General features: G+C 37.2%; 1 protein-coding gene across 1 annotated transcript; it reads right to left on the reverse strand.

Annotated features, from left to right (window-relative positions):
* Positions 1 to 18,313: 18,313 nt before the first annotated feature.
* Positions 18,314 to 20,664, reverse strand: LOC134743717 (uncharacterized). Its single transcript, XM_063677322.1, has 3 exons — positions 19,838 to 20,664; positions 19,193 to 19,423; positions 18,314 to 18,760 (listed from the first exon to the last, which is right to left on the reverse strand). Exons 1-3 carry the CDS (start codon positions 20,573 to 20,575, stop codon positions 18,590 to 18,592), a joined length of 1,140 nt encoding a protein of 379 aa, XP_063533392.1. The 5' UTR covers positions 20,576 to 20,664; the 3' UTR covers positions 18,314 to 18,589.
* Positions 20,665 to 22,992: the final 2,328 nt, after the last annotated feature.

Here is a 22,992-nt window from a genome sequence, read left to right on the forward strand (position 1 = left end):
TGATAAGGGAAAAGTGTGGACTGAGCGAAGATGTAGTGACAAAACTTGAGAAAGGTATGTTGAGATGGTTTGGACACGTGGAAAGAATGAGTGAAAGAAGGCTAACAAAGAGAGTGTATAAGGGAGAGGTAGAAACGGGAGTTGGAAGGGGCAGACCTCGGCGGACTTTCTCTGATCAGATCGGGGAAATCCTGAAGAAAGGCCAGGTCAAGAGCACCCTAAACCGGCGAGCGTGTGTGAGGAATGTTATGAAAGTGAAGGAAGCGAAAGAGGTATGTCAGGATCGTAGCAAGTGGAAATCCGTGGTCTCTGCCTACCCCTCCGGGAAATAGGCGTGATTATATGTATGTATGTATGTATGTAATTATGTATGAAATCGTCTTCCATCGTAGACCGCATAAAAATAGAAAACATTTTATCTTTATCCAACTTATTTCTTTTGTATGTAGCCAAATAACTTTAGATGAGTCTGTAAACTTCTTCCTATTGATAATCTTCTTCTCCAGTTTAGTTGAACTAAAAAAATCAGTCTGTCATTTTGTATACTTGAAGAGGTTTAACTTTTTTACAGGTTTTAAAAATATTGATGTTATGAAGAAGCTACTGATGATGTTGATGGGTTTGGTGGAGTTCCGGACTTCGAGATCATAGAATACGATGATGATTGAATGTTTAATATAGGTTTTTGATAACTTTTGGAACCATATCAGCTAATTTTTGGCATAGGTTCTAAGCTCAAAAGATCACGTCCTATTTTTTTGTAATACATTTTCAATTTTTTTTTGTTGTTTTTGTATGTTCCTCATTGTAATTTATTATTTTACATATTAGATTTATTTTAGATATATTTATAAAATAATACACTTAAATTCGTTTTGGAACGTTTATGCATAATTGCTATTTAACAAGGTTCATACAAAATTAAATATAGCAAAAACGTTTCAAACTCGTTTTACCTATTTATATGCCCCTTGTATTATGTATTTACAAAAAATATGCATATCATTCAATAACCAGTTTGGCATTCCACAATAAACCAAATAGTATTTGCCTGAAATAATTACAGGGAAAAAGTGTACCACTAAAACACAAAATTGCGTTTATCTCAAAATGGGGTCGCTGTGGGTTGGAACGTTTTCGCGTAACTACGTCCAATTTAACAAAAGAAGACAACACGGCAGCACGTCTTACTTTGTCGGCATTTATTTTCACACTACGATGACAAGTAGGTCCGCGGCGGCGTTTCGTTTCACATGTGCGTTTCGTTGGTGCTGTCATTTTACGGGAGCAAAGAGTAATAATGTTGCCACCTTTATTGTAAATAGTCCATTGATTCTTTTGACTAAATACATAAACATAAATATACCATAGTTATTTATTTTGGTAAAAAATATTTTTTTCTCTCGAACATATTTAATAGCAAAAATGGATCAAGTATATGTGGATCATTTATAGCAAAAAATTAGAAAATAATATATTATAATAAAACGTTCCAATTTATTTAGAATAGTCTTCGCAGCTTAAAAAAACAGTATGGATTAATCTAAAAGGTTTCAAATTACATGGAACATTTTTTCAAAAATAAAAAATGTATAAAGATTTTGCAAAAACGTTCCAACCCACATGGATCATTTAAGAAACAATTAAATGTGCGTTTTATGAATTTAGTATAATGTTCCAAGACAAGTGGAACATTATAACGATATGTTATTCTATTAAGAGTTTTTAACAATATGTTTCAGTATGCATGTAATGTTTTTACTTTATTTTGAGTACACGTCCTTGGCATAATGGTGGGTTGGAACATTTGGGTCAAACCTTATTGATGAAACTAACCTAAAAATACTAGCATCTTTGTGTGCACATGATGTAATATGTCAAAAATAGTACCCTGGTTATGGTAACTCATTTTCGAGTGACTTGTGGGTTGGAACGTTTTCGCGTAACTACGTCCAATTAATGTGTAAGCAGCCAAAAAATATCTACAAACATTTTATATGACAGCAGCTACTCTGGCAGAATATCAGTGCCTTGCTCGAAAGAGTGAAGCGTATAGCTGAGTCGGCACCCTTTTGCTGTTGCTGCAATGCACACAGTGCAAGTCTTTCCGCTATTCCTGTTAGTGTTATGTCTCTAATATTTATAAGATTTTGTATTTTGTTTTAATTGAATGTGCATCTTGTTAATTGTGTATTTTTCTGTTTGTCGATATTTCTAAATTGTGTGTATTTGCAGCAAACAAACAAATAAACGCTTTATCTATCATCTATCTATCTACTCAATATAAATATGACACTTTAAACTTTCGCGTTTTGTACACATAATTAATGTCATTAACGGGTCTAACGGGATTAAATTTCATTATTTTACCTTTTTTCCGACGTTTCAGCTAGGTTGAACTAGCTGTGCAACCATTTCATTTTGCTGGGACGTCAGTATTCCGCTTCCGTGACCACAGTTAGTGCAACCTAGCTGAAATGTCGGAAAAAAGGTAAAATAATGAAATTTAATCGCGTTATACCCATTAATGACATTAATTAAATATCAACTATCATAGTGACCATTATTCGACGCGAAAACAACGACAAAGTGGAAAAGAGAAGATATTTAGTCGTATTCTGTTTGACTCTCTACGATCAGTTGCTCTTTGGCCCGTGTTGACGAAATAAGCCGTCATTTAACGATATAATCGTAAACAGACTCGCTCTGCTATAGTAATTTATTGCTCACAGCTTGCTGTGTTACTCTCACTTGCACAACAGCGTATCTCTGCCCTTCTAGCCTAAGCTAAATGGCGGTATCTCAGAAAGAAATGATATTGAAGATGGAAGTTTAAGGTAAGGTTTGCATTCAATTTTCATTGTGTGTGTTTTTAGTGATCTTATAGGTAGGTAAAGTGCCTTCCACAAGACTCTCACTTGCTGCTTGGGTGCTTTTATTTTAGTGACCCATATACTGCCGCCGTCAAACAGTCAACAAAGTTAAATAGCTTGATTAAGATCTAAAGTTAACGTTTACTTATTGTCTAGGAATAAATTATCTACCTACTACTGTATTTTTTGACAGCTGCACGATTTTATAATATTAATATCATCATCATCATCATCATCATATCAGCCCTTTATCGCCCACTGCTGAGCATAGGCCTCTCTTCCAGTACGCCACTTGTCCCGGTCCTGAGCTAATCTCATCCAGAAGTGACCCGCAATCTTCCGGATGTCGTCCACCCAACGAGCCAACGGACGCCAGGGGCTTCTTTCGTTCGAAAGCGGCCACCATTCCACCTGCCATCACTCTGCCTAGCAACATAATCATAAATATAATCATAAATCATTTATTTCGTGATAAACTTACATACTAGCATTACAAGGAAAATTAAAAAAACATATTTGCAGTGCAAACATGTACCGGCCAACTCCGTTTTAGTTTGGTAATGGCGAAACCAACGTCTTGCACCTTTGTAATATTAATATGCAGATTATAAAGTCTACTTGAAACTATTTGATTTTCATGCATTGAGGCTGTACCCGACATACGGTGTGTGTAAAGAAAAGCAAGTAGGTGCCGCACCGGGGATTTCCGCGAAATGTTGTATTATCTATTTATTTGTATATCGAGCGACAGAAATATTAATAGACTAAAAAGTTCCACTGAACCCGGATATTTCGCTGAAACCGAAGGTTCGGTTTTAACTGTTTCGACCGAACCCGAAACGTTTAAAGCCGAAGACTAGCCGAAAGTATATACAATGTTGTAAGTTTCGGCGCCGCCAAAAGGTTCGGCACCGAAACCGAAACCGATACTTCAGACACTATAAAGAAGCGTTGTTCGTGGTTACAGTCCTGCCTACCCATATCGATCGTTTGCTCCCAAACACAAGCCACACCGAACCCATTAATTTTTATGACATGTTTAAAATTAAACTAATTAAGAAAGGTAAACAATAAACAAGTTAGTTTATTACACGTCAAAAGAACACGTGAACGTTAGTGTAAACACCGGGATCCATTAGAACGCTTTATGGCGGACAGAAAGACAAACAAACTGACTGAAGGAAGACATTATTCATATTGGTTTTATAGCGTTTGATGAATAAATGTGGATGTAGCTGAGTGGTTCAGTCGGGTGATTTTAAACTGAAGGTCGCGAGTTGGAATCGTGGCTTGTATACGACTATTAATTTGGATATTTACCAACTACTAGTTTTCTTCGTAAAATTAAACATCTCGAATAAGTCGTGTTTTCTCTCTTTGTTAGGAGGACAGATAGTAAAGTTGTAGGTTATAAAAAACTAGTACCTACGCCAGTTCTAGAAGTTAGGTAGTCAAGTCTACCTTGAGCTTCTTTAACTGAGAAAACACTGCCGGATGTATGTATACCCTAGTCAAGACTGTCAAGAGCCTCTTGCCGAGTCTCGCCGATCCTATCGGAGAAGGGCGAGACGAGTAAGAGCGAGACGAGAAGGGATCAGTATCTACAAATTCGCCGCAGCCTGTCTCGGGGTCTCTCGACGAGTGTGTACAGTCTTAAATTTTTAGAATCCTTCTATTTTCGAATCAACCTATTTTTCTTAAAAAACATTGGTACTTAAGTAGCAATTTCAGCCATTATAATAAAAAAACATCGATATCCAGCCATTTTTTACAGATTTAAATTAGTAACATCATCATAATTTAAGAGCATGGCTCTTGTCGGTGGAGTATGCGCCAGTTTTCTCGGTCCACGGCCAGGCTCTTTAGGTCCCTGTAACACAACGACATTTGCTTTAGCTTTCTTTTTTAAATTAGTATAGACTTCCAAATCTCAAATATCCGACCGCCGTCGGTTTACTTTATAAATTACGTTGTTTTGTCAGGTTGTTAGCTACTTTACCATTTCGAATAACCCATAAATAAAGTTTGGAAGCCGGTGTACCGAAATAAAACTTGTCTAAAATATGGGGGCTCTAACAAGATGTTACGTCAGCAAATAAAAAGTAAGCGAAGCGGTAGCGGCGTTAATCTGAGCCGACGACGAGCCGCAGCGGAGTAGTACACGGGGAAAAACAGTACGGCATGATTTTTATTTATTTATTTGCATAACATCATTGAAGAAACGAAAGCTGCCAGACTCCGAAAGCTCGGGCACGTAGTCTGGATGGGTGATTGTGCAGTCAGGAGGATTGGTGGAGTACCTAATGGCTGAAGATCGTCTGGACGTGCCAGGTACCCCTGGAGAGACGAAGTGCAAAAATACCTTAGCGAAATCGGCTCCGTCGACTGGACAGAAACGCTTCGGGCAGAAAAGCATGGCGGTCTTTGGTGTCGGAGGCCAAGATCCACTTCGGGTCGTCGCGCTACAGCAGTAAGTACGTTTGTTTATTTTAGGTTAGTCACGTATTAGTGCGAGCGAGACGCCCACGCCAATGACAGCCAACTGTTCGAATTGGCCTATTTGTTTCTCATTTGTGCTGCAATAAAGGTTATTGGCCTTTATTGCTGCAGCTTGTGATGGTAAGAAGTTATCGTAGTTGCGTTTCAGTTCCAGGTATCTACGTCACATGCGCTTTCCGTTACTTGATATTTTAATCTTGTACACTCCTTCTATTAGAGCCACCTGTAATTACCTTCTCGGTTTGAGAGTAATTTTGCGGTGTTGCAAGATCTTTACTGGTATCTTTTAAATGACTAGAATTTTTCACATAACTTGGGTACGGTGACAGCCGTCATCTCCATGCAATTAATAACCTTAAAATGTTAAATATGTACCTACCGTACACAAGCTATGTGAAAAATATTTTTCTGCGCGCCGTTACTCGTCATACCTACTGTTATAATCTCCCCACTGGCGACGGCTTCAAAGTAGCGCCAACGTTAATCACTCTTCCACTCGAGTGTACGATGGTTATCTGCTTATTGCCTGTAGTGCACGCTTTAAATTATGTTGACGCCAACTGTACAGTATCGTGTTTCGTGCCTCTATGTTGTAAGTGCCTATAATTTTAACGCTCGCTTTGAGGTTCTAAGATGTGGCTGGCGTCTGTCTTTAATATGTTCCATTAGGGTATGAAGCATGATTTAATGAGTTTTTGTGACATAATGGTGGCAGTGAATATGGGTAGCCTAAGGCATCTGTCCTACCGCCGATGCTGAGCATTTTTTGCCTATTTTTTTGAATAACTTCTAAACTCTATCCTAAAACTATAAAATATATTTGAGATTCTCACAATGAGCTCTTTCACTTGATATGTAACACGATATAGTTTAAAAAACTTTATTTTTTAATTTTCTTATTTACTCCCCAAAAGTGGCTCGTGTTTAAAATTTATTTGTTTACGTTACATGTCCGTCTTTGGGTCAGAAACTTTCATATGTATACCAAATTTCAACTTAATTGGTCCAGTAGTTTCGGAGAAAAAAGACTGTGACAGACAGACAGACAGACGCACTAGTGATCCTATAAGGGTTCCGTTTTTTCCTTTTAAGGTACGGAACCCTAAAAAAATAATAAGAAATATATAATTGACTGACTGAGTTGAAGTAGGTAACTAATAATTAAGAAGTTTATTGGTTGGTAGTTACGAATGGTATCGCCTGACTCATTGACTTGCTGGCTTCTAGCTAGTCGGTGACAGGTCGCTATTCCAGGGCTGTCTGTTAAGGAACAACCTATCTTTCGGTGTCTCTAATTTACAAATATAATATCAAATGAACGGACCCATTTTATGTACAAGTCTGTTCACAATACTGTATTTTAACAAATCTGACTACATTTATTACTAACTGATTTACACTGTTTGACTCGAAAGTCAAAACTTTGACTCGGCCACTCATACAAGAAGATAACAGTACCTGTATGGTAGTATTACAAGCTTTTACTCAAGACACAGAATAAGTAATAGTATTATCATACAGAACGGCCACGCACCGCCCCGCCCCGACTCGAATTACCTCGCCCCGCGACAGTAGATCGACGGCCGTTTGCCGGCCGCTAGTACTATTTTTAAGCAACTTACACTATGACGCTTGACGTGTGTACAGACGTGCCGTTCACATATAGAAACGCAAGTGATATTTGATGTATAGCGTGTCCGCCCTGTGCTTAAGGTCTGTTTTCCAGTATAGCATACAAAATGTATGAATGGAGTAGTATTTTGTATGGAAACGGCCGCTACATGACGGCACCGCTATCCTAGGAAACCAGAGCTTCTCTACGTACGTATAATTTTTTATACTTTTACATCAACACTTATTGCAACTTTAATTTGAACCACTTCTTAGTAAGATTTAAGTTAAGATTCGGAGTACTTTCATAATACGTTAACATAGAGCTGATCTGCTGATTCAGTCAGAACTCGGAAGGTAACCAGACAAATTCCTCTATGGAAAACACAAAGACATCGAAATTAGGCCCGTTAGGTCTCGAGAATTATACAGGGTGGCTAAAAAATAAGTGCATTCCCGTTCCCAGGGAGGTTTTGGGATTATACTGAGCAACTTTTACTATGAGACCAACCACGAAATCGCGAAAAAAAATGTACCCTCCCATAGAAAATGGACCAGCCAAAATGTATGAAACAGCCAAATGTTTTTTCACGATTTCGGGGTTGGTCTCATAGTGAAAGTTGCTCAGTATAATCCCAAAACCTCCCTGGCAACGGGAATGTACTTATTTTTTAGCCATCATGTATAGACATGCGAAAAGTAAGTACATAAATACAATCAGCAATAAAAAAGTGCGTCACAAAAATATTGACAGTAACTTTTATACAATGTTAAATACTCTCTGTACAGGCGACATTTTTTTTCATTTCATTTCATTTATTCAGTCACAAATTACATATTTAGTTAAACAATTACAAATAAATTACACGACTGTCGAAATATCTATATTAAACAGGCAAGAACCTTTTAAATTTACCGCCTCACCGCACCGCCCCTTGCCAAAACAGAGTTCAGTAGCAGGCCTAGCAGGTGACAGCCCTGGCGGCGGCTTCAAAGGCCTCTTTGTGTTGCTTTTTATGCCGCCACGATTTCGTAATAAACCGCTGGTGTCGCCTGTTATCGTTCACGACTTGTTTCATGGGATAGTCTTTCGTGTTTTGTCTTTATACATACATACTTTTCTATTTAGATTAAGATAATATTTAAAACTTGACAATTTAAAAGTGTTTGAATAAAGAATATATTGACTTTGACGATTCTATTTTCTATGTCTATGAAACCTATGTAAGCCATGGAGACTATATAAAGGAGCCAAATCTTTATGTATGAAAAGGAGCCAAATCTTTATCATAGAGTAACTGATACTAGAGCGGTACTGTCATAGTAAATTTTGTAACCCCAGTAAATTCACTGCCATCTGTCGACACACTTTAAAACTAAAAATGAAGATTTATAAAAATACGATAGAATGTATTTAAATATAGATAAATGTTTTTTTTTATTCGCATTAATTATTTTTATGATTTTAACCCATGTTCTTTCACTGATATGCGTTACAATTGTTAAATAACAAACGAAACCGTCAACGCCATCTATACGACTGTAGGCCAAAACTAGTAGCGCCCTCTAAACGAGAATTAAATTTTCTTGATTTTCGAGGCACGTTTTTTCTTTAGACTGTATCCATCTATTACGGAGTTATATCTATCTTTGTCTTTATGTATAAAACAGTAATTAGGCGGCGCCACCATACACCGAAATACTACCAAAAACAACCTACGTAATTTGGTCGGGTTATTTGTTGCCTTATATGGTTTATGTTATACTCATGTCCCAGAGCCTAACTAGCGCCACCGGAGAGATTAGGAACTATTATTTAAAGCTGAAAGCGGTCACTTTTGCAACAATTCTGCCATAAGAGATTGGCATCCTTTCTATACCATCCATAATGTAAGCAAATATCATCTGATTCATCGGACTTTTGTGACTTTTGTCACTTTTCAGTGATGGAATACAACGTTAGGAAACCTGCATACATCTGCGAAGAAATCAAAAGATGTATGTGAATTAACTTAACCCGGGTTAAGTGACATTTTCACTTGGAATATAAATGACAGACTGAGAGGACATTCTCTGAAGCTGGCACGGACGCAGAGTAGTAGCAACCCAAGACGACACTTCCTGTCTAACCGTGTAGTGAAAGTGTGGAACAGTTTGCCCGAATCCGTAATCAGTGCGCCTTCAGTGAACTCCTTTAAACATACATACATACATACATATATATAATCACGCCTATTTTCCGGAGGGGTAGGCAGAGACCACGGATTTCCACTTGCTACGATCCTGACATACCTCTTTCGCTTCCTTCACTTTCATAACATTTCTCATACACGCTCGCCGGTTTAGGGTGCTCTTGACCTGGCCTTTCTTCAGGATTTCCCCGATCTGATCAGAGAAAGTCCGCCGAGGTCTGCCCCTTCCAACTCCCGTTTCTACCTCTCCCATATATACTCTCTTTGTTAGCCTTCTTTCACTCATTCTTTTCACGTGTCCAAACCATCTCAACATACCTTTCTCAATTTTTGTCACTACATCTTCGCTCAGTCCACACTTTTCCCTTATCACACTGTTCCTAATTCTATCTTGTAATCTCACACCACACACACTTCTCAACGCTCTCATTTCCACTGCATTCACTTGGCTCTGATGCCTCTTCTGCCATACCCAACTTTCGCTACCATACATAAGTGTAGGCACCAGCACCCCTCTATGCACAGCCAAACGTGCCTTTTGCGACACCTTCTGGCTGCTCATAAAAGCGTTAAGTGCCCCATTCACGCGATTTCCAGCACTCACTCTCCTTTCAATATCTTTATCATGCTTACCGTCCCTAGTGAATAATGTTCCCAGATACACAAACTCTTTCACTTGTTCTACTCTTTCTTGACCAATCAAAATTCCACAGTTTGTCATATATTCCTCCTTTTCAAATACCATAACTTTCGTTACTACCATAACTCCTTTAAAGACTCGACAAACATTTACGAATGGACAAACCACAAGTGCAGGACATTGATATGCACGTATCAGCTATTTTAAGCTGCCTGTGCATTCGTATATAATAATAATATAATTCCCAACCTGCATTGGGCCAGCGTGGTGGCGGTGACTAAAACCCAACCCTTTTGCTTTTGCGCATGGACATTTGTCCTATCAGTTAGGACACTGCATAATATTATATTGATCGAAACTACAGAACCCCTAAGTGTTAAATTCAACCGTGGCGTGACGGTCGTGTTTGCGTTCTCATTTTGTTTGCGATTTAAACAGCGCGCCAAGCGGAAAGTTTTGGAAACTCAAAATCCCATATTATCCCTTCTTAATGGGGCCCACTGACTATCAGTCCGCCGGACGATATCGGCCTGTCAGTTAGAACAAAAATTTGACAGTTCCGAACAACTGACGGGCCGATATCGTCCGGCGGACTGATAGTCAGTGGGACCCTAAACGCGTAGGTCACGTCACGCTTTCGAATGAAATTTATGTTAGGGGTACTCGTAATTATTTATATCCAATCGTGAACTCGAAACTGCTAGAGCAATTATAATTTACAACTCACATTAACAGTAAACATTTTCCTAACAAGACAACATAAACTAATGAAATCTAGGGCAGATATCAGTAGATATTTAATCTATTATCTTCTCGCCATGCAAATGAAATCGACGCCGATATTTTAACTGGCAATAATTGATGATAATGGCCTGCATAGTGCATAGATAAGCTGTGGCAACGGTGCTCTAATGATAGTTAAAAATGATGATGATAATATTATCTTGTAAAACTACTAACTATAGGTAGTTCCCAGATCTCTGTAAATGTAAGTACTGTAATTTTGTTTCCCTAGTCCATCCGTGCTAACCCGTTATAGTTAGTTGCATATATTTAGGGTTCCGTACCCAAAGGATAAAAGCGGGACGCTATTACCAAGACTCTGCTGTCTGTCTGTCACCAGGCTGTATCTCATGAGCTGGACAGTTGAAATTTTCACAGATGTTGCTGCCGCTATAACAGTAAATACTAAAAACAGAATAAAATAAATATTTAAGTGGGGCTCCCATACAACAAATGTGATTTTTTTGCCGTTTTTGTGTAATGGTAGGGAACCCTTCGTGCTCGAGTCCGACGCGCACTTGGCCAGTTTTTTACGTTAACATCTCCAACATCTCCTGATGGGAGAGAGGCAAAACATGTGTCGAGTTTTGTAATTTAGATGCAGGAGGTTTGTTATGGGCATTTATTTGCGTATGTATTTGTTTTCGCGGTTTGAGGGTGTTAAATACGAAAGTATTTTCATGACTCTAGTCGAACTTCATCCTAGATCTTTCTTTTTTAATCTTCTTACATTTTTACTCTTTGAAATTCTGAATTTCACTATAGTCACTATAAACCCCACTGCTTGAAGTTCTGCACCAGTTCTAGAACCGTTCGACGAATAGATTGTTCACTGTGTTCACACTGTCCACGCACTGTCCGCGCTCGAAGTTTGGCCGTGCCGTCGCGAACGGCAGTGAGGATGTTGCCACGCTCAGGCTGATTGGCAGTTTCTGACAAACAAACACATATAAATGTAACACTAATTTTAGAATGTTAATATATTTTTTCCTTTTTTATTGTGGGACGTACCACAATTGGTATTGCATTGGACCGGCAATCCAAGGATGTGGGTTCGAATCCCACGTTGACCAGAGTTGATCATCGTTGATTTTTTCATTGTGATTGACATCTGTATATATAAACCTAAAGGTGACATTGAATGACAACTGCAGGTGCATTGTGGTAGAGTTGATGCTGCCGCTGTATCTGTCAATTTCCGTGATGAAAAATAAGTGACTAATTGAACGTCATAATCGGGACAAGAAACACATCGGTGTTTTGTTGATGCTGTAATGTGGTAACAGTAATTCAGCAGTGGATTTAATTTAATTTATAACTTTACGTAATATTTACGTATTTAGGTACGTAATATTTGCGTATGCCAACGTACTAATAAGCTAATAACAGAACGAATATGAAATATTTAATTAACTAATTCTTAAAACGATAAAACGCCTTTCATCCTTATCAGTGTCATAAATATAAAAAACTATCATAATTATCTTATTTTCATTCCGTTCAACTATTTGCAGCTTTACATCAAATACCTAGATTCGCTGAACCCCTCAACTAATGCAAATAAACTACTTACTTTCTTACCCCTTTTATATTCCTCCCTCCCATACACTTCATCCGGTTGTAGACCAAAGTCCTTCATCATCAGAGCCAGATTTGTAGTAGTGGTCTACCAACTGATGGAAGTGGTTCTGTCGAAACTGCTGATCGGAACTCATCAAGATGGAGTAGAGGAGATTGGCTACCGGACAACCCCTATTCAACTTCCACCACGGTGACAGGTGCGACAATTGTCGACATCACTGATAGTACTGATACTGACGTCACAGGCGTCCATAGCGCCGCTTACCGCTTACCATCGGACAAGCGGTATGCTTGTTTGCCACCAACATTTTGATTAAAAATGTATTTTATTAATAAGTTTTGTTTTTCTTAGCTCAGTATATTAAGAGTATTGAATTGTGGGTATTTAATAAGTAGGTATTCACATTTTGAAATTAGTATTAGTTGAATACGTTGTAAAATTTTAGTGCTAACCACCAATTATGTGTTAACTTGTTGCTATTGGTGGGAACCTATAATTGGCTTTTTGTTATTTACTTATATAACTATTGTATAATTGATAGCTGTTGGTTCTCCGAAAAATCAATAAATAAATAAAAAAACTCCATTATATCGCCAATAAATATTGTCATAAGATTTAAAATATATGAAATAAAACTATGGATTATATCGCGTATATTGAATTTAACGTCATAATCATTCATCATGGTTTCATGAGTAACTATCGCGGTAACCGAAGACAATATTATTTAAAATATATTTCGGTAATTCTTGACAGGAAATGAGTTCTGTGTCGGAATTTCGTGATTGTCGTGATTCTTATCAAAATGAAATAGTATATTATGTGTTATCTTCACGCGATGCAAAAGTAATCGGTAGTCATATTTAAACATGCAATAATTACTGATAATGGACTGCATAATGCATAAATAATCATATTAGCAAGGGCATACTAATGGTACATACAATTAGTGGCGATAATTTAGCATGTGAAAGTAACTGGATTGTCGGTTTGCTAATGAAACATATTCAGATATGTAATAGACCAACGAAACATGAATATCATTTACATTTACAAATATATTTTATTTCCACTTTTTAGAATAGAATAGAAATGTTTATTTGCCAGAATACGTTACCATTAGGTCTTAATACAGTTTTAGAGTCAGTATTCAGTCGACATAAAGCCAACATGCAAAACGTTTGTAAATTACATTTACAAGTAGGGTACATCAGGTAGGTATTCACCACCATAGATTCACACAACAGAGAGAGAGCGCAACAGTGCTGCCACCATACGTCATAACAGTAATGAGTAAACAAGTAAACGAGATTACATTGCATTCTACCAACACCCCCCCTCAATGTAATCCCTACATCACCTATATTCTAACAAGACATAAAAAAGGATATTAACTTATTGTTCATACAGACCACAGCTTTTTATGAACTTTGATAACAAGTTTTTATTTAATGCCTTAGTAAACATATCAGCTGTCTGATCTTCTGTTTTTATGTATTTTAACAATAATTTATCCCTTTTAATTAACTCTTTTATATAGTGAAACCTTATATCTATATGTTTTAACCGCTTAACACAGTCAGTATTTGCAGCCATTATAGCACTTTGGCTATCGCTAAGCATTACAACGGGACACACATTCTCAATATTAAAATCTCTTAACAAATTTATAAGCCAGCAAGCTTCACTTGCTGCCATACTGATTGCTACATACTCTGACTGTGTAGAAGACAGACTGACACTAGCCTGTTTCTTTGAGCACCAATTAATTAAACAGTTGGCAAACTTAAAACAATAACCAGTTGTTGACTTCCTATCTTTTAAATCACCTCCCCAATTAGCGTCACAATATCCTATTAACATATCATTGTTACATTTATATATCAAACAATAGTTTAGTGTGTATTTTATATACCTAAGTACTCTCTTTAGAGCCGTTAGCAACATACTGTTCGCATTATTCTGATATCTGCTTAAAATTGAAATTGCAATACAAATATCTGGCCTAGTACCGTTAGCTGCATAGGCCAAGCTGCCTATAATTTTTCTACATTTATTTTCTATGTCTTTATTAATCACAGACTCATTGTCATCAAAAATTGTGGCGTTAAAATTTGGATCCATAGGAGTTGACATTTCTTTACAATTTTGCATTTCAAATTTTTTCAAGACATTTTCAAGATATTCTTTCTGGTTTAATTCTGTGACACCATTTTCCAGATCTTGTTTTACTTGTATACCTAAAAATTTAGACACCAAACCTAGGTCTTTCATCTTAAATTCCCTATTTAGGAGTGACTTAAGGTCACATATTTCATTTTTGTCATTTCCGAAAATGAGTAAGTCATCTACATATAATAAAACATAAGTTTTGGCATTACCACAACATTTTGTGTATAAACAAGTGTCACTTTGTGACCTAGCAAAACCTTGCTTCACTATTACGGAATTGAATTTCTCATTCCAATACTTTGGTGATTTCTTTAAACCATACAAGGATTTCTTTAATTTAACAACATTTTTATTACCACTATATGCACCTTCTGGTAATTCTAAATATACAGTTTCCTCAATGTTCCCATATAAAAATGCCCCCGTTACATCCATCTGGTAAATAGGTAAGTTTAATTTTGTAGCTACAGATACAAACAACCTAAAGGTAGACAGGTTAGCTACTGGTGCATATATTTCACATAAGTCAATCATATCACTTTGTTCAAAGCCCCTGGCTACTAACCTAGCTTTATATTGATCACCATTTTTAATTTTAAAAACCCACTTGCTACTTACAGTTTTTTCGGTGACGGGCTTTTCACAAAACTCCCAAGTATTGTTGTCTTTCAGGGTCTGCATTTCCTTTTCTATAGCCTCCTGCCACTTACTGGCGTCCTTTCTGCGCATAGCTTCTTTGTATGTTTTTGGTTCACTTTCTTCTGAAGAGACATGATAGCAATTATAGAATGAGGTTTGTTTTCTTACACGAGTAGCTTTCTGGCGTCGTGATATGTGATCTTCGCCTTCATCACTGGATCCCTCATCGCTGGTGTATGGTACATATGTACTTCCATCGCTTTCCAAAGTCTCTACAGTTTCATTTGGACTAGTCACAACCTGCCCGGATGGGCGCTCACCCTCTCCGGACTCCAGTCGCTCCACATTCTCACTTGGTGGGACCACTCCCTCCACAGGTCTCGCCTGATCGTCATTAGCACTTGCAGGTAGATCTGTGTCATAGTCTAGGTAAACTATCTGTTCCTCCTCTTCCTGACCTTGTTCTAGAAACACAACATCTCTCTTGGTTTCAACACTGTTGTACTTTTCGAAGAACACCCTGTAGCCCTTAACATCTTCTCCATAGCCGACCATGATTCCCTTTTCTCCTTTTGAATCCCACTTTGTTCTCTTTTCCTTTGGGATATGAACATAGACAGGAGTACCAAACACTTTTAAATTATTTATGTCATAGTGTTTATTGGTCCATGTTTCATATGGGGTTTTTCCAACTTCATTGCTGTTACTGGTCCTATTTAACACATAAGCTGCCGTTTGAACAGCTTCTGCCCACAGCTTCTTTGGCAAACCTTCCGCACACAACATTGTTCTGGCTGCTTCAGATAAAGTTCTAATTTCGCGTTCCGCTTTCCCATTTTGTTCTGCTGTGTATGGTACTGTTGTTTGATGTATTATGCCACGGTTAGAAAATAAGTCTTGCACAGCCTTATTCACATATTCTAATCCGTTGTCCGATCTGAAGTAAAGCACTTTATTGTTGGTGGTATTCTCAGCTCTGTTTATGAAGTTCTCAATGCATTTCTTCACTTCATCCTTCCCTTTTACAAAGTATACAGATCTGAAGTTTGAGTAGTCATCTTTTAGGATAACGAAGTATCTGGATCCTCCCACAGACGGCACCTCCATTGGCCCGCATGTGTCTGCATGTATAAGTTCGCAAGTCCTTGTCGTCTTAGTTTCACTAGCACTGAAAGGCAAACGGTGTATTTTGCCCTCCAAACAGCTTTCGCACCTTACGTCCGTATCGTCTTTCACTATGATATTATTGTTTTTAAGCACGGTCTTGACATGTTGCATGTTTTGGTGAACAAGTTTATTATGCCAGTCCTTTAAACTTGACTGTGACTGAGCCACGTTCGCTGCTCCGTGTTTGTAATGCACTTCCAATAAATACATAGGTCCATTACGATACGCTACTGCACACACTTTATGTAATTTATTTTCTTTAACAATTTTGCAAGTCTTTTTGTCGGTGATCGTAACATAACCTCGATCTGTAAGACATTTGACAGATAGTAAGTTTGATTTTAATTCCGGCACAAACATCACGTTGTCTATGGTCGTGTCAATCCACTCATCGCCGTTATAGACTTGCACCGCCATCTGTCCGTAACCATGCACACTGCACAAATTACCGTTACCGACAGTAATTGTTTTGTTCGATAACGCTGGAGTGTATGTTGTAAACAAATCCCGATCAGGGCACATATGATCACTACAACCAGTGTCCACTAGCCACTGTGCTTTTTGTAACTGTACAGATGTACTCTCAAAAGTCACAAACGCGTTACTTTCTTTGTCTTTATTTTTTCTAAACCAGCATTCACTTTTTAAATGTCCCTGCTTGTTGCAGTAATAGCACTTTTTACCGTATTTATTTTCACTTTCCGAATTATTATTGTTCCGCTTACTACGACACTCACTTTGAAAATGTCCCCGTAGGTTACATTTATGACACTTCGCGTCTTTCCTTTCTATTTTCTTCGCAACAAAAGCCGATGACGATGACGAAGAAGGCTCGTTCTGTTTATCTTTTATCCGCTCCTCTTCTATTAACAATCTAGCGACGAGATTATCATAGGTTTGTTTATCATCTGGCGCCGACTCCCACGCGGATACAAAATGCTTATAGCAATCTGGAAGTGACATCAGTACTTTTGTTATGACGAAATTTTCAGTAATAGTTTCTCCCATCTGCTTTAGTTGATTTTTCATTTCTTCAATTTTGGATAAAAATGTAGACATGTCTGTTCCCTCTTCGTACTTATATTGAAAAAATCGCTGTTGCACGATGTGGATGCTTGTTTCGGATTTTTGTTCGTAGACGCTAGCTAATTTCTTCCACATTTGCGCGGACGTAGTACAAGTTATGATATGCATCATTGCATTTTCTGACATTCTTGTAACAAGCCATGTCTGTGCCTTCGCGTCTTGCTTTTCCCATTTTGGTATTTCAGTTGCAATTTCCGGCTTCACCTTTTTCCCCTCTACCACTTCTAGAAGGTCATGGCTCCGCAACAAAATCATGGATTGGAATTTCCACACATTCCAATTAGATGCTCCTTCCAATTTGATGTGATTTCCAGACAATTTAGTATCTTCCATGGTGTTTTCTTAGCTGCCTGCTCGTCCCGTCCTTGCGATGCAAGTATTTTTCCTCCCCGCCGACTTAACCTCAAAATGCGCGCAACGTGCCGCGCCGGTGCCGACAGTAATTTTCTTCGACGAAACAGTGTCCGCCCCAAATGTTTTACTTTATCTTATAGGATTATGTGCCTGGGCCCACAACCTATTGGAATTTGAGTAAAACAAGTGGTTTTTCCCATTAATAGAAATATATTTTATAAGCTCACATTGAAACTTAATCCGCCACCATAGATTCACACAACAGAGAGAGAGCGCAACAGTGCTGCCACCATACGTCATAACAGTAATGAGTAAACAAGTAAACGAGATTACATTGCATTCTACCAACAAGATATATCATGCAAATGTAAAGTTTAAGACAAAAGTGGACGACCCGCGCGAAATCGCCTTTCCATATTATATATATCGCTCAATCTTTTGATGTATATTGACCAGCTATGCCAGTGCGTTTGTTTTTTTTTAACTTTTAATTATTGTAAAAAAAATGTAGTATCAAAATGGTTTCTCGCTCCTAATTCAAAAATCGGAAAAAGTCAAACTAAGGGGCATGGCATAGACAAATCTGGTCAAAATGAATAGAGTGTATCGAGCTTATTGTCATAGTAAATTTTGTAGTCATAGTAAAACTGCCATCTTTCGACACAGGATTAAAACTAAAAATGAAAATGAATTAAAATATCAATAAATATAAATATATATGAATAAATGATTTATTATTTTTTATTATTTGTTAAATACAAAAGGTATGCGCCATCTGTTCGAGCATAATTTTTTCTTGATTTTCCGGGGTACGTTGTTTGATATGGGTAATACACATCAAATTACAAAAATATTTTCCATGATGTTAATAGGCAAACGTAGAAGCGTAAGTTTGTATGGAGTACCTATATAAGTATATTGTTTAAATATATTTCGGTTCTCAATAAATATTTTAAATTCAGGCAAATTAGGTAACAGTATTATTAGTATTCTATAGAACATTCCACTGCTTCAAGTCTTGCATCAGTCCGCGGAACCGTTCGGCGAACAGTTCGTTTACGCGCGGCACGTACTGTTTGCGCTCGAAGTTCGGAGCACTCGCTGCGTCTACTGTGACGAACGGCAGCACTAACGCTGCGACGGCGAGGGCGATTGGGAGTTTCTGTTGCATAAGAAATTTTATAATTAACACAAGACTTTTAAATAATGGTCAAAAATTAGAAAAGACAACAAACCAAAATAGTTCATTACACCAATTATTGATATTACTTTTTCTTGAGGTAAGTACTTGTTTTAATTGCACATGTGTCAGTCAAAGAATAAAGCTAATAGACGACACAATGAAACATGTCTTTAATAGTTATCACCACGTCTTTTACAAAATTTCATAAAAAAATTAAACCACAAATAAAAACTATTCTCCTTTAGCTTTGATACAAAAACACAAACATTTGTTAAACTTATCAACAATATGACGCAGTAAAAAAAAATGATAAAGTATTTTTGAACCAACCGTATTCCTTTTTTGTAAATGTTGACTAGTCCAACTTAAATTTTTCACAGCGAAATAATTCAATATATCTTATTTTATTACCACTTTTATGTCACTTTCAAATTCTTCCCTCCCATACTCCTCATCCGGCCGCAGACCGAATTTTGTCATCATCAGAGCCAGATGCTCGTAATAGTGGTCCACCAGTTGGTGGTAGTATTGTTGACGGAACTGCTGGTCGGAACCCATCAAGATGAAGTAGAGGAGATCGGCCACCGGGCACCCTTCCCTGACCGTTTGGTAGTCCACGGGGATAACATGATATTCGCCATTCTAGAAAAAAAAAAATGTAAAACATCATGTATTTATATTACTTGAAATTCTAACATGTATAAATAACAGTTTGTTTTTCATTGTGTTATATTGATGTTGCTGATTTTACTGCTAAATTATCACACGAAACATAAACAGTTGAAGGAATTTGCTAAAATGCACATTTAATCTGTTTCTCCTTAGTTGTACACTGTTGTCAAAGTAATACTCTTATGAAGTTGATATCAATCATATCAATGGCATATATTTATTAGTCAAATAAAACAGCTTATTTTATGGTTTAACATATACAATTAATATTTGGTTAAAAAAAACGTGAGTTGAACCGTAAAATTAGCTTAAAATACGTTAAAAAAATTACGGATATTTGTTAAAACCAATATATATCAAGACAATTATTTAATATGTATTTACCACTTCTTTATGCATTAAATTACTAGGGCGATAGTCTCCATGAATAAGTACTGAAGTTTTAAGAGGTTCACCGAAATCTATAAGTTTACTCCAGCCCACGCCTCCCTCTAGAACTCTAGCGAGTTTTTCTTTATCTTCTTCATCGACAACCGCCTTCGCCCCATCAGCAATTCCTTCCCATAGCGGACTTCTAAGATCAGATTCTGGCACCTTTAATGTATCCCCAGCCAGTTTGAACTTTTCTGGACTCTCCTTCTTTAAAGCAAAAGAAAGAGCATGAAATCTGGCTAAAGTTTCTACAGATTTTGACGCATATTTCCAATTAATACTCTTGAATCTATCATAACATCCGTATCCTTTAGAAGCTAAATTCTCCATGACAACTATTGGGATATCATCACGATCATGATTGTAAATTTTTGGGAATCTAAATATTTCTGTTGTTATCCCATGTTTGTCTTGTATTTTTTCATACGCGCTTGCAATTTTTGTCAAGACGAACTTTTCTGAGTCAAAGATTTTCTCGCTTGAATCGTTGAAAACGTCACCCATCGAGGCGACTTTCGCGAATAATTCTTGCGTACCTTCAGGAGTAATGATACAAGCTTCGTATAAAGTTGAGCTGTAGTTAGCGCCATCACTGCTAATAGGTTTAAGTTTCACTTTAGAGGCGTCCGGAAATTTATCCGTAATGATGGAATTAAAAACTTCAAGCGCTTTTTCTTCAGCGTTAGACATGGTTGCCGGTTAAATAGCGACTGTCTGTGTGAACTACACTTATCTCATTTATTTTGTTATCTTTGATGCGTTTGCACTCCCAATTACATAACTGCGATTGTGCTTATCTGATATTCTAAGTGGTCATAGTCACAAGGACAAAATTAACTAAGCAATAATAACGATAACTAGTCGTAATTTTTTTTAAACATGCTAGTTATAAGACGAGTTGAGGAGAGATCTTCTCGAGCAGTGGGAAGGTTAGAGCCGGCGTTTTTTTTACATTTCATTTACATGAAAGATATGTACTGTGATACTACTAAATTAAATGAATAACTAGCTTAAATGTAAAACAGGCCCTTGTGGCATTGTACCAAAGATGTATCGATGTATCCTCGTTGTATCGCAACCTCCTAGCCTAGTCTGTAGTGACCCTGCCTATAGAGCAGGATGTCCCGGGTTCGTATTCCGGTAAGGGCTTTGATTCGTGTGTTTATCATGAATATTTGTTCCTGAGTTTTGGATGTTATATTTATATAAATATCTATATCATCGCCTAGTACCCCTTTGATTAGTTTGGGGTTAGGTCGATCTACAGTATCAGCCAATAATATATAATCTCCATGTTTTTACGGTATAACTTTTTATATTTGTACAAAATGACTAGTAAAATACGCAATCTACAAACTGACCTATATTGTTTACTCTATACAAATTTATACAAAAACACACTAAGATGATATATATTGTTATTGGCCGGTACTGTATGTAACATTGTCCCCAAATATTTATTTATTATGTTAAAAGACAGAGGCTGCAGAAATAAAAGATCAAAATTTCATTATCTGCGTCTCTATCGCTCGTATATGCAAGAGCTTAGAGAGGCAGATAGCGAAATTTCGATTTTCGTTTTTCGTGATGGCCTCTGGTTCCTAGAGGATCTTAGGACTCGTGCCTCAACTTTGCCCCTCATTATTCTTTCCAAGCTATCCGGGGAGACTGACGATTTTGAAGTTCATTTACACGTAGAACAATCTGCTGTAGGGTATTGTGCTGTGCTTTATCTGTAATGAGAACCTTGCTTTTTACAACTGAAGCACACCTTAACTCTTATCTGTAATATATTTCGCTTCAGTTTCCCGGTTACTCAGTGCTAGTGATGTGGATGTATTCAGTAATTTTCCCGTGGACATAATCTGGACCTTACTCGACTCAAACTGAACCAGCGGTGGCAGCATGGTTGTATTTTTATCGCTTGTCACTATTTTATCGCTTGTCACTATGCCTGTCACTTTCGCACTTACATACTTGCTAGAACGTGACAGACATGGTGACAGGCGATAAAAATACAACCGTGATAGGTCGCCTGTACTATTCAGCGTGGATGTTTGATATGACCACATCTTCTACAGGTACCTAATTACTATACTCAAATGAATTAACTTTTAAATGATAAATAGTTAATAACATTCATTTCGAATCGATTTGCTTTGATATTTTACAGACACAGTTTTAAATTTTGTTTCACTGGGTGGCAAACAACTTTGCCCCCTTGTAAAACAAATAATAAAAAAAAAGTTAATTTACCAAAAATGATACATATTGTTTTATTAACCTGTGACCTCCACACTAGGCTACTCCTGTGGAGTCAGTTAAGACAATTCCAATTTTTAATTAACATCTTCCGACGCTGAAGTTTTGACATTGTACTAAGTAATACTTAAATAAAAATAAAAGCTTAATCTTTACAAGATAAATCACAATTTAGTAAAGAAATAACTATTGTTATCGTGTTTAATGCTCTATTCATCACGGAACATTAAATTTCTGAGAATTATGTTCCCGGGAATATTCCTGGGGTAATTTTCCGCTGTAGGTAACATCCCTACTCAGCCATTGCAGGTTACATGACTTTGTAGATTATCTTGAAAGAGCTTCATTAGACCCGCTACTTTATTCTCTTTAAGCGCCCGTTGTTGACTTTCAGTGTCGTATTTACTTTCTCTATGAATGGCGTTGATGGTTGATAGTCTAGGTATTTATCTGTCTTTGACGGAAGAGTTCCTAAGTGTTTTGCAGCTCCGTGTTTATCTCTCGAGCGTAGTATAAGTACTTTCATAGTTTATCATAGGTTATTTACTGATATGCAGTCGGAAAATTTTCAAAATTGCGAAATTTCTGCTGATTGGTGCATGCGAAACGAAGTAAAATTCGTGCGTGAGATGTGCGCCAATCACCACGACAATCGTTAAGGTCGTGTCAAAACCAGTTAAAACCATTACAAATTATTGAATTCGAATCGACCTCAACATGGTCTCTTTTTTTACGAAACTATAATTTTTGGGCGTGGTAAGCAAATCAGCTTCTCTGTGAATCACGGTTTTTATGTATTTTACTTTTATTTTTGATTGCAAATCAAAAAAAATAAAAGTTTCTCA

Source organism: Cydia strobilella, chromosome 8 (genome assembly GCF_947568885.1).
Source record: "Cydia strobilella chromosome 8, ilCydStro3.1, whole genome shotgun sequence".
Classification (NCBI taxonomy): Eukaryota; Metazoa; Arthropoda; class Insecta; order Lepidoptera; family Tortricidae; genus Cydia; species Cydia strobilella.